The sequence below is a fragment of the Bubalus bubalis genome, chromosome 2 (genome assembly GCF_019923935.1).
Source record: "Bubalus bubalis isolate 160015118507 breed Murrah chromosome 2, NDDB_SH_1, whole genome shotgun sequence".
Classification (NCBI taxonomy): domain Eukaryota; kingdom Metazoa; phylum Chordata; class Mammalia; order Artiodactyla; family Bovidae; genus Bubalus; species Bubalus bubalis.
Window position 1 is genome coordinate 22787492 of NC_059158.1, and position 11760 is coordinate 22799251.

At 37.1% G+C, this 11760-nt stretch overlaps 1 protein-coding gene across 1 annotated transcript; it reads right to left on the reverse strand.

The window, feature by feature from the left end:
* Positions 1–1496: 1496 nt before the first annotated feature.
* Positions 1497–2534, reverse strand: LOC102405349 (olfactory receptor 10C1-like). Its single transcript, XM_006049888.4, has one exon. It carries the CDS (start codon positions 2451–2453, stop codon positions 1497–1499), a length of 957 nt encoding a protein of 318 aa, XP_006049950.4. The 5' UTR covers positions 2454–2534.
* Positions 2535–11760: the final 9226 nt, after the last annotated feature.

The following is an 11760-nucleotide window of genomic DNA, read 5'->3' on the forward strand; positions in this document are numbered from 1 at the left end:
TGTTCTATGTTCACTCCTAGGAGTTTTATGGTTTCTAGTCTTGTTATTACTTTTAGGTCTTTAATCTATTTCTTGAGTTTATTTCTTGTGTCTATTTCTTGAGTTTATGGTTAGAGGAAATGTAATTTTATTTTTTACATGTAACTGACCAGTTTTTGATCATTTAAAACTTGTAAAACTTTTCAAAATTAGTAAATGAAACAAAAATGATCATGCTACTTAAATTGTTTCTAAGTTGCTTTAATTTTTAATATCATTCATTTTTTTAGATTAATAAACACTTATAAATAGTAATCTCTAATGCCTACAGATAATTCCTGCCCATTTTTGTAGGATAATTTTTAAATAGTTATTTTTGCATGCTCAGTTTATTTCCATTCTTCACTGACTACACACAAATAAAAATACAAATAGAAACCACAATATGCTGTTCTGGTCCTAAATGAATTTATTAGGTTTTGGGAAAAACAGCATATATGGCAAAACACATCTTGGTCATTAGTGAGCATCACTACCATCCCCTGATTGTAACATTATTATAACATTTTTTCTTCTTCATCTTTATCGAGATAAAATTGACAAAATTGTCAAGAGTTACGACTTAAGGTATATAAGGTGATGACTTTATGTGTATGCGCATTGTGAAATGATTGCCACAATCAAGTACATACTGATAACATATATTAATATAACATATTAATTATTTTCAATTCAACTTTCTTCTTCTATCCTTAAATTTAAGTATTATTATTTTTAAAATTTTTACTATGAGGACTCTTGGCAAAAATTTCTCATATTATTCTGCAACAAACACCTCTGAATTTTAAGAGTTTGCTTTTTTATGTTTATACATTTTTATATCTCACAACTCAAAAAAGAATCATTCAATTCTATATTATGTACCAATAACTGAGAATGAAGAATTTGAATGGAAGGAAATAATTCACATCATAGTTATTGCAGAACTGAGAGTCATATGAGACAAACATATGTGGGGGAACTACCCCAGTGATCAGTGCAGATGTCATACAGACCTCTCAGGGGATAGAAAATGCATAAGAGTATAGAGTGAGAATTTCTGAGGATTCCAAATATAAATCTGGTAATTTATACTCCAAGCCTGTACTGTAGCCTAAAATGAAATATTCTGGAAAACCAGTCTAGTGTTGACTTCACATTTAAAATTCTTTGCTAGCCAACTTCCTTCCAGAACTTGGCAGTCAGAACTTTAGCTATAAGAGAGCTGTCTTCAAAATTACAATCACTGTTCCAGTCACTGTTATTAAAGAAGCTTCTTATAAAACATACTGACAAGTACAGTGTTTTCTTCCTTCCTTTCTTCCTTCTTTCCTCCCTCCTTTTCTCCTTCCTCCCTCTCTCCCTGCTTTCTTCCTCCCTTTCCTTCTTTCCTCTTAGGTTGAGTGTGCATATTTTTCAAAGAGGAATTTAGTTGTTCCCCTAGTATCTTAACCATGAAATCTGTAGAATAGACTCCTCTAAATGAGGTTGCTTTTCTTGCCCAGAGTTCTCCGAAGAGCTGTCTTGACTTCCTTGTTCCGTAAGCTGTAGATGATAGGGTTGAGCATGGATGTCACCACAGTATAGAAGAGGGCTAGGAGTTTATCTACCCCAGGTGAATGACTAGCCTTGGGTCTCAAGTAGGTGACAGATCCTGAGCCATAGAAGAGTGTTACTACCAGCAGGTGGGAGGAACAGGTGGAAAGAGCTTTTCGACGGCCTTCAGGGGAGGGCATGACCAACACAGCAGCTAGAATTCTGCCATAAGAAGCAATGATTAATAAAAATGGACTGGAAATGCAAAGAATGGCTGCAATGAAGACTGCGGCCTCATTATAGGATGTATCCCCACAGGCTAGTGCCAGAATAGGCAAGAGGTCACAGAAGAAGTGGTCTATTTCACAGGGGCCACAGAAGTCTAAAGAGAAAATATAGTTGGTTTGGCCCAAGCCTACTATGCAACCCACTCCCCAAGAAACCATTGCTAAATGGACACACATTCCATGACTCATTCGTGTTGCATAGTGAAGTGGGGAGCATATGGCCATATAGCGATCAAAAGCCATGGCTGCCAAAAGACAGCACTCACTGATACCAAATAATGTAAAGAAAAACATCTGTGTAGCACAGCCCTCCCGAGAGATTCCCCGGGCCTCACTCACAAAGTTGTGCAACATCTTGGGTATGGTAGAGCAAGTGTATCCAATCTCCAAGAGAGATAAGTTGGCCAGGAAGAAGTACATGGGGGTATGGAGGGCTGGATTGGTCCAGATGGCAAGAGCTATGAGAGCATTGCCTGTCAGTGATACTAAGAACATGAATAGGATGAGGGTAAATAAAAGGAAGCACAGTTCGGTGACCTCAGAGAATTTGACAAATGCAAAGTGTTTCACAGACATGCTGTTGTCAAGCCACAAAGAACAATTGATGCTCATGACCTGAAGAAAAGAAAGGCAAAGTCATCAGAAAGATTCTTTCAGATAGAAATATAAATCCTTATATTACTCTTAACAAGCTCTTAAAAACGCTTAAAAGAAAAAGACGCTTACTCCTTGGAAGGAAAGTTATGACCAACAGACAGCATATTAAAAAGCAGATACATTGCCAACAAAGGTCTATCTAGTCAAGGCTATGGTTTTTCCAGTAGTCATGTATGGATGTGAGAGCTGGACTATAAAGAAAGCTGAGCACCGAAGAATTGATGCTTTTGAACTATGGTGTTGGAGAAGACTCTTGAGAGTCTGTTGGACTGCAAGGAGATCCGTCCATCCTAAAGGAAATCAGTCCTGAATGTTCATTGGAAGGACTGATGTTGAAGCTGAAACTCCAATACTTTGGCCACTTGATGCGAAGAGCTGATTCATTTGAAAAGACCCTGATGCTGAGAAAGATTGAAGGTGAGAGGAGAAGGGGACGACAGAGGATGAGATGGTTGGATGGCATCCCTGACTAAATGGACATGAGTTTGAGTAAACTCCGTGAGTTGGTGATGGACAGGGAGGCCTGATGTGCTGCGATCCATGGGGTTGCAAAGAGTTGGACATGACTGAGCGACTGAACTGAACTGAACTGAACAAGCTCTAGTGAGTCAAAGAGATAAATTTCTTACCTATAATTTAAAATTTACAAAGTTTGGAAGTTAGAAATTAGACTCATCCTGAAACTGAATCCTACTTTATGTTCACTATCTCAGTTGATTTGTCAAAGATATATCTACTCAGCAGGCATAAAGTGGAAAAGATATATCTACTCAGCAGGCATAAAATGGAAAAGAAAAAAAAAAAGAAATTTCTGCACAATTCTGTTTCATCCCTTTATTTTATCAAATAAAGTTCTTCTCATACCTATTTATTTCCTAATCTTTTGCCACTGACTTGCTTTCTTCACTCATTCAGTCAACAAGTATTTATTGAACACAGAGTATTTTCAATTATTTTTCAGTTACTGTTGTAGGTCCTGGGATTAAACAATGTAAAATAAGATAGAAACAAGTGGACTCTTTCAAAATTCTGTTAAATATGGACTAACAAGTCAGCACGATTACAGGACCCCCCCCTTTTTTTTTTACAGGGACCCTTTATAGGTATAATTGTTGAAAAATTTTCACATATCAAATATTCTATTATAATGCATTTACCCTTGGACTGCAAGGAAATCCAACCAGTTCATTCTAAAGGAGATCAGTCCTGGGTGTTCTTTGGAAGGAATGATGCTAAAGCTGAAACTCCAGTACTTTGGCCACCTCATGCGAAGAGTTGACTCATTGGAAAAGACTCTGATGCTGAGAGGGATTGGGGGCAGGAGGAAAAGGGGACAACAGAGGATGAGATGGCTGGATGGCATCACTGACTCGATGGACGTGAGTCTGAGTGAACTCCGGGAGTTGGTGATGGACAGGGAGGCCTGGCATGCTGTGATTCATGGGGTCGCAAAGAGTCGGACATGACTGAGCAACTGAACCTAACTGAACTGAACTGAATGCATTTACACTTGTAGCATTTATAAACATTTACCTCACATTCTGTCAAATTAAATTAATTAATATAATTTAGTATCTGTATTCCTCATGTAGGAACACATTTCAGTGAAGGTTTTGGCAAAGAAAACAGAAAATAGTTTACTTATCTCTTTTAAAAACCCCAAATATTTTCTTAAATATCATCAGTTCACAATAATAACCTATGCAGTTACTTAAAAACTCTGGATGTGGAGATGTTTTCATTCTTCTTGTCACTTAAATACCCAAATATTTTTTAAACTAATTTTATCTTCCTGTATCTGAAAGGAACTGCGATTTCCTCAGTGACAATGATGGAGGAACCAAGGTGGGAATCCCAACCAGAAAAGGAGAATGCCTGACTCTTAAGTCGTGACATTGTAAAGATTTTATTTCATAAATATCCTTGTCCCATTTAGACTGTAGAGAGTAAATGCAAATGCCTGTGTTGGGGGTGAGAGTCAGGGGATGTGAGGAATGGGAGAAACCTACTGATAGATGGCATATGGTGAGGGCTGAGTGCACAAAGGCTAATGCATGCTGTTAGTCATTTAATATTCTTAGACCCACAAGATGAATTAAAAAGTCATCCTGTGGTAAATACTTTTTAAAACCTTACAAAGTTCAAAGATGAAAAAAATTACCTGTCCAAGATAGTGAAGATCTGTGAGTACTTCTAAGTATTTAAACTGACAAAGAATTATACTTTGCCTAGAAATAAGAATTAAATAATATAGAAATAAATGTATATACCCACTTGGAAGTGAGAATACAGACAAACAGTCAAATTCTCTTCTCCATTCCTGTCACCGGGAATAATTCTACATCATGTAAAATCTGATTTTTTCATTATCCTTTCTATTGTTTTCAGGATTTAATCTATTGACCTTTGTCCAGGGACCCTGAGTTCCATGTAGTAGAGGTCAGTCTTATGTACATACCAAGAAAGTTTAATTTTAATCATTGTCTATAGAAAGAGAGTGAGTTGCTCAAGAGCAGGATGTCAGGAGTCTGCAGAAAGGAGCATCACGGGCAGTACAATTTGGCACATTCTTCTGTCGCTCACCTGATATATTTTCTTGACAAAGTTCCTGATCCATCATTTCTGTGTAAAGGAAGGATGATGAAGCCATTCCTATCTTTCTTGAGGAGTTATTTTGAGTTAAAATGGAAACATAGAAGCAAACCATGACTGAAAAATCAAGAACTAAACTACTTTATCATACTCAGTATCAAAGTCTCTTATACTTTTTAAAAGCCTCATGTTAATGATCTCATAGAATGTTGCCTACAATATTCCCTATTATTACCAAGCTATCAAAATCACCTATATTCAGTGTCAATCATCAAGCAAATGTGCACTGTGATATTAATCTAAAGATATAGAAGTTTAATGCTCAATGGCAAATTGAATTTTTCTATTCCTACTCAATATAATAAAAGATTAAGTGACCATTGGACATTGAAAAGGTTCTGACAGTTTGAATCTTGAGATGGAGTTTCAGTGACAGTTGGGTGTATGAAATAAACAGAGGAAGGAGACAAGACAATTTTAATACCTCAATGGCTTGACTTCATGTGCCACCTTACCCAGCCTCAAGATCCAAGACAGGTGCATTCTATATAGTTCTGCGTTGGAAATAATCCAGCATAAGTGTTTAATTTTGGGTCAGTGCCACATAATTAGAAATGATCTTTCACTGACTCAGTCCCTTATTAATCTCTGTTCTCATAATGAAATATTTCTTTGTTTCCTAACAGCTAAAGGGAAACGTCTGAGACATTATTAAAATTTCACCTTAAACAGTACAGTGCCTGGCATACAAGGGAAACTCAATAAATATTAACGTGTTATTCTGAAATTATCATTTCTAAAATGCTTGAATAGTAGATACAATTTATGTAAATCGATTATTAAATTTTGTAGAGATGATTCACCCATAACCATTTTATCAAGCACCTAATATTTAGCTGGGTGATGCTTCAACATAAACCAGCAGAAACTATCATTTGATTGGAGTAACATGTACAGGATAACTAGGCATTTCTATTACCCCAAAATAAGAGATATATCTATTTCCTGAGAAGTAATTATTTTGAAACACTTTATAGCAATTTTAAGACAGGGATCCTGGCAAAATGAGTAAATTATTATACTACTCAGAGAAGGAAAAAGAACTGATTAAAATAATGTCCAAAACTGAATAACGATTTTGGTGTTGTCTATCCATTTTCACATTTTAATCTACCATTTAATGCAGGCTTCTTTTTTAAGGCATAAGTTATACCACATACCTTTGATCCTAATATTTGAAGAAAAAAGTAGATGGTATTTTCTTCTGATGAGCCACTCCTGAATTTTGTCTGAACATTCTCAATGTGACCTCCCCAAATTTAGAGAATGTAAATCTCCCCAATCTTCTAAGACCTTGCACTGAGAAGCTTTTGTTGTAGTTAGGACCATGTCTGAACCCAGACAAGATTGTGTGTCTTCTCTGATAACATTATATTCTTCCTAGCAATGCCATCAGCTACACACACACACACACACACACACACACACACACACAAGCATGCTTGGCTGTGCTGTTTACATGATGATGTATTTGAACCATTCTTGCCTTGAAAAAAAATGGTATATGAATAGTTTTACTTCATTTCTTCTCCTTGTTCTGAATCCTTATCCTGCCTCCCTTCCCCAGGAGACATATTTTTCTCACTAGAGTATGTCAGGAAGCAGTTTGATTCTATCTCTCAGGAATTCTCTCTCTCAAGTTAGTCTGTATTAATGGTAAAAATGAATATTTAGAAAGCAAAATGATAAACATAGAAGGTAATATAGGGAGTTCCATGGCTGTGCAGTGGTTAAGACTTACATTCCAGTGCTTGAGGCACTGGTTCCTTCCCTGGTCAGACAACTTAAGTTCCTGCATGCTGCAATGTGGGCAAAAAAAAAAAAAAAAAAAAAAAAATTTACTGTAGAACAAAAGTAGAGTGAATCAACAGTAAAATATAACAACCTATCATTACCAGTAAAATAATATAATCTATCATTTAGGTAACTGCTATCATAGACTCTGTACACAACGGGATATTAAATCAAGAGAAATGTACTACTGGAATCAAATATTTATGTGACCACTCTATACTATTAAGATGAAATACTCAAAAAATATTTATAATTTTTGTCTGAATTAAGCCAAGTAGTCATCAAAATATTATGAAAATGACATAAATAACTTTCATATCATCTTATATTGAAGCAATTATTGTTTATTCTGATTACCATTAAAGACTCTAATAAATCATAATAATCTTCTAATTACAACTGAGTTTGACAAAGTACCTATTTGTTTCTATCAAAAGTAATAGAAAAGAACTGAGAATCAGAGATATATATAGGATGATGAAAAAAACTGTGACACAATATTTATTGTTTAGTGATATTAAAAAGTAGATAAGGAACTGACTACCTAATATTGAATATATCGTTGACATGATGTAAAGGCAAAGGAGAAAGACTAGGGAAGAGAAAGTTGTTTAAATAGAAAACGCCCCTCACCAAAGCCCCATTAGATGCAATATGCACTAGAAGAGAACAGACGGTGGAGTAGCAGGATGGGAACTACCTTTGCTAATGAACACAGCAAAAATACATCTACATGCGGAACAGTTCTTACTGGAAATGACCTGGAGACTGGGAGAAAGACTCCTGTACAACCAAGGCTGTAAGAAATATCCACATGAAATCCAGTAGGAAGAAAAGTGTCAGGTCAGGACCTGTGCCCTGGTAGGGGACTCAGAGGAAAAGAGAGATTACACGGGCAGAGATCCTCCCAAGGGAGTGAGTGGTTCCAGCCAGATACTGGGCACACCAGCCCTGGGGTCCTGCACAGGGAAGATGAACCCCATAGGCTGGTTGGAGAGCTAGTTGAACTAACAGAAGGGCTGTGGGAAGCCTGGACTCTACTCTTTAGGAACACATGCACACTTGCTTGCTCCTGAAACAGTGAGGAGAGGGAGAACTGAAAACTGCATGAGGGGCTGGCCAGTTTCCCAAGACTGCCCCTGGGTTAAGGTTCAGCCTGAGCCTCGGGATTGCTCCAGCCCTACGTGGTTCAAGATGCAGCTCCACGTTTACATTTTCCACACTCTTCTCTCTCTTTTCTCTTTATGGGATCCCTATAAGGTGAGTGTTGGTACCCTTGATGTTGTCCCAGAAAGTCCTTAAATTGTTTTCATTTTTTAAAAAAATGTGCTTCATTATTTATTTCATGTTTAAGCTTCCCTGGTGGTTCAATGATGAAGAACTTGCCTGTCAATGCAGGAGATGTGGGTTCAATCCCTGGGTCAGGACGGTTCCCTGGAAAAGGGAATGGCAACCCACTCCAGGATTCTTGCCTGGAGAATCCCATGGACAGAAGGAGCCTGGTGGGCTGTAGTCCATGGGATTGCAAAAGAGTCGGACATGACTTAGTGATTAAACAGCAGCAACTATAAGCTCTCCTACTGGATTTTTAAAAGATGATGAACACTGACAAATTATTTATCCCACAGAAATATAATCACATGTTCTCAGGTCATGTAAATATATGTTTGAGCTAACATTAGTATATTTCACTATTTTATCAATCACATAATAAAACAAGTTGTCAATTATCGAAATACTGGGTCACACAGCTCAAAATGCATATAAAATATTAATTGTCTGCTCAATTCATTAGCAGAAACCCACTTTTTTATTTTATTTTTTTGCAAGAGAGGTTGGGAATCACACTTCAAACAAAAATAATAAGTTGGTAAACAACTTCAATTAAGTGTGAAGAAATTGCAAGAATTTCAGAAATTTTATGATTAAGAATTGTTTTAGCTACAATAACAAAGTATTTCTACCTTTAAAAACATTTACACAATTAAATTGTATAGTCTACATGTTCTACAAGAGACAGAGGCAATATTTTACTAAAAACACTTAGTAACCCTTCCCATTCTTTTTCATGCCCTTCTTGAAAGTTGCATCTAGAAGTGCAAACATTAAAATGAACTGTAAGTTCATTTTGTTTGGAAACATTAAAGACAAGCTTCTGTACAATGTGCATTTTCAGAATGGAAGTTTCTATAATAGTAAAAAAAGAGTTTTATATGCATGAAACTGGAGCCTATTATACAGAGTGAAGTAAGCCAGAAAGAAAAACACCAATACAGTATACTAACGCATATATATGGAATTTAGAAAGATGGTAACAATAACCCTGTATACGAGACAGCAAAAGAGACACTGATGTATAGAACAGTCTTTTGGACTCCGTGGGAGAGGGAGAGGGTAGGATGATTTGGGAGAATGGCATTGAAATACGTATAATATCATATATGGAATGAGTTGCCAGTCCAGGTTCAACGCACGATACTGGATGCTTGGGGCTGGTGCACTGGGACGACCCAGAGGGATGGTATGGGGAGGGAGGAGGGAGGAGGGTTCAGGATGGGGAACACATGTATACCTGTGGCAGATTCATTTCGATATTTGGCAAAACCAATGCAATATTGTAAAGTTTAAAAATAAAATAAAATTAAAAAAATAAATAAAAATAAAAGTGCAAACATTAAAATGAGCTGTAAGGCTTTTTCTGTTTGGAAACATTAAAGACAAGCTTCTGTACAATGTAGATTTTCAGAATGGAGGTTTTCTATAACAGTAAAAAATGAGTTTTATATAAAGACTTTAAATAATCACTGTAAAAGAAAAAGGAGCAAATCTGATATATAATGGTGTGAATGTGGGAGATGTAAATATACTGTGAGCAAATATCCTTACAGGCCCTACTTCCATGTTTGAAATGGTGGAAGGAATAAACTTCATATAGTCCAGAGTGTTCATAGTTTCTGAGATTTTAGTTCTATATGATACTAAAAATATTAATATGCAAGTATTGTGCTGAGTTATCTTGGCCCCGAGTCTTTCTAAATTTCTTATAAGAAACATTGATAAGAGTCTGGCATGGAAATAAATTTAAAGACGTAACTCAATACTATTCATGATTCACGAAAGGTCAATTTGTACAAACAATAAGCACATTTGGAATGCTGAACAGTAAGAATCCTTTGCTAAGTGTCTGAATAGGTTGATTATAACCCCAACATAGAGGCTGCAGTTCTGCCAGGCTTGTGGCTTGGTAAAATGGCTTTTCAATACACCTATGTAAACTTCATCAGATTTATCCACCAAGCCAATGTATTGGCTACTATATATGACAAATTTAGTCCCATCTCAGGTTCTACCTCCCAAGCAATGGCACCAGGCAACCCAGTTTTATTGAACACAACAGTTGTTTCAATGACCATTGGAGTGTTTGAGGTGCAGCTGCATTTTAGGATGTTGTTGCTGTTGTTTAGTTGCTAAGTCACATCTGACTCTTTGTGACCACGTGAACTGCAGCACGCCAGGCTCCCTTGTCCTTCACCAACCTCCTGGAGTTTGCTCAAACTCATGTCCATTGAGTTGGTGATGTCATCCAACCATCTCATCCTCTGTCATCCCCTTCTCCTCCTGCCCTCAATCATTCCTAGCATCAGGGTCTTTTCCAATGAGTCGACTGTTTGCATCAGGTGAAAAAAGTATTGAAGCTTTAGCTTCATAATCAGTCCTTAGATGAATGATATAGGTTGTGGATTCAGGGCAGGGCAGCAGTAGTCCTCATAGGAGGTGGCAGCTTCATGGGCTGCGGCAGAGGCACAGACTCAATTGTGCAGCAAGCAACTCTGGGAAGCTCATTTTTTAAAATTCCTTGTATGGAAAAAGTAACATGGAAACTTACATTACCATATGTAAAATAGATAGCCAATAAGAATTTGCTGTATGGCTCAGGAAACTCAAACAGGGGCTCTGTATCAATCTAGAGGGGTGGGATGTGGAGGGAGATGGGAGAGAGTTTCAAAAGGGAGGGGAGATATATGTATACCTATGGCTGATTCATGTTGAGGTTTGACAGAAAACAGCAAAATTCTGTAAAGCAATGATCCTTCAATAAAAAATAAATTGATTAAAAAATTTTGTTTTTTCTTTATGTTTGTCTCACTTGGTGATATCCATTAATCTGTCTTTCAGATAATTTATGCATTCTTCTTTATCACCCGGTCTGCTGTTCATTCCTTCTATTGTGTTTTTCATTTTTATTACTGTACACTACAGTTCTGACTGGTTCTTTCTTATAATTTCTGGTTCCTTGGTAAGATCTCACTGTGTGCATCTATTCTTTTCCCTAATTCAGTTATTATTCACACTACTAATGCTTCTAATTTTTTGTCTAGTAAATTGTTTATTTTTGTCTCATTAGTTGCTTTTTCAGAAATTTTCTCTTGCCATTTCAGTTGGGACAAGTTACTCTGTCTTTTCATTTTACTGAACTTTGTGTGTCTCTATGAAACTCAATGGAAAAGTTACCTATGGTGGGCTTGAGGACATATCTTTATATGGGAGCGTCCTTATACATCTGCACGGGTCCAGTGACTTTGATAGCAGAGCTGGATTTGACTTGAACACAAGTCATGTCTTTCTTCAGGGTGTGCTGTCAGCTATCATCTTGTTAGGAGGTGGGGTTAGAGATGAGGGGCCAGAGCCAGGTGTGAGCCAGGGCTTCCCCTCTGCTCAGTGGCCATCACAGTCCTATTTTAGGGCATGGGTGAGTCCCAAGTTGCTGGAGCAGAAGCCCTGAGAGTTGGGTTAAGTTGGCTCCATTCCCTTATAG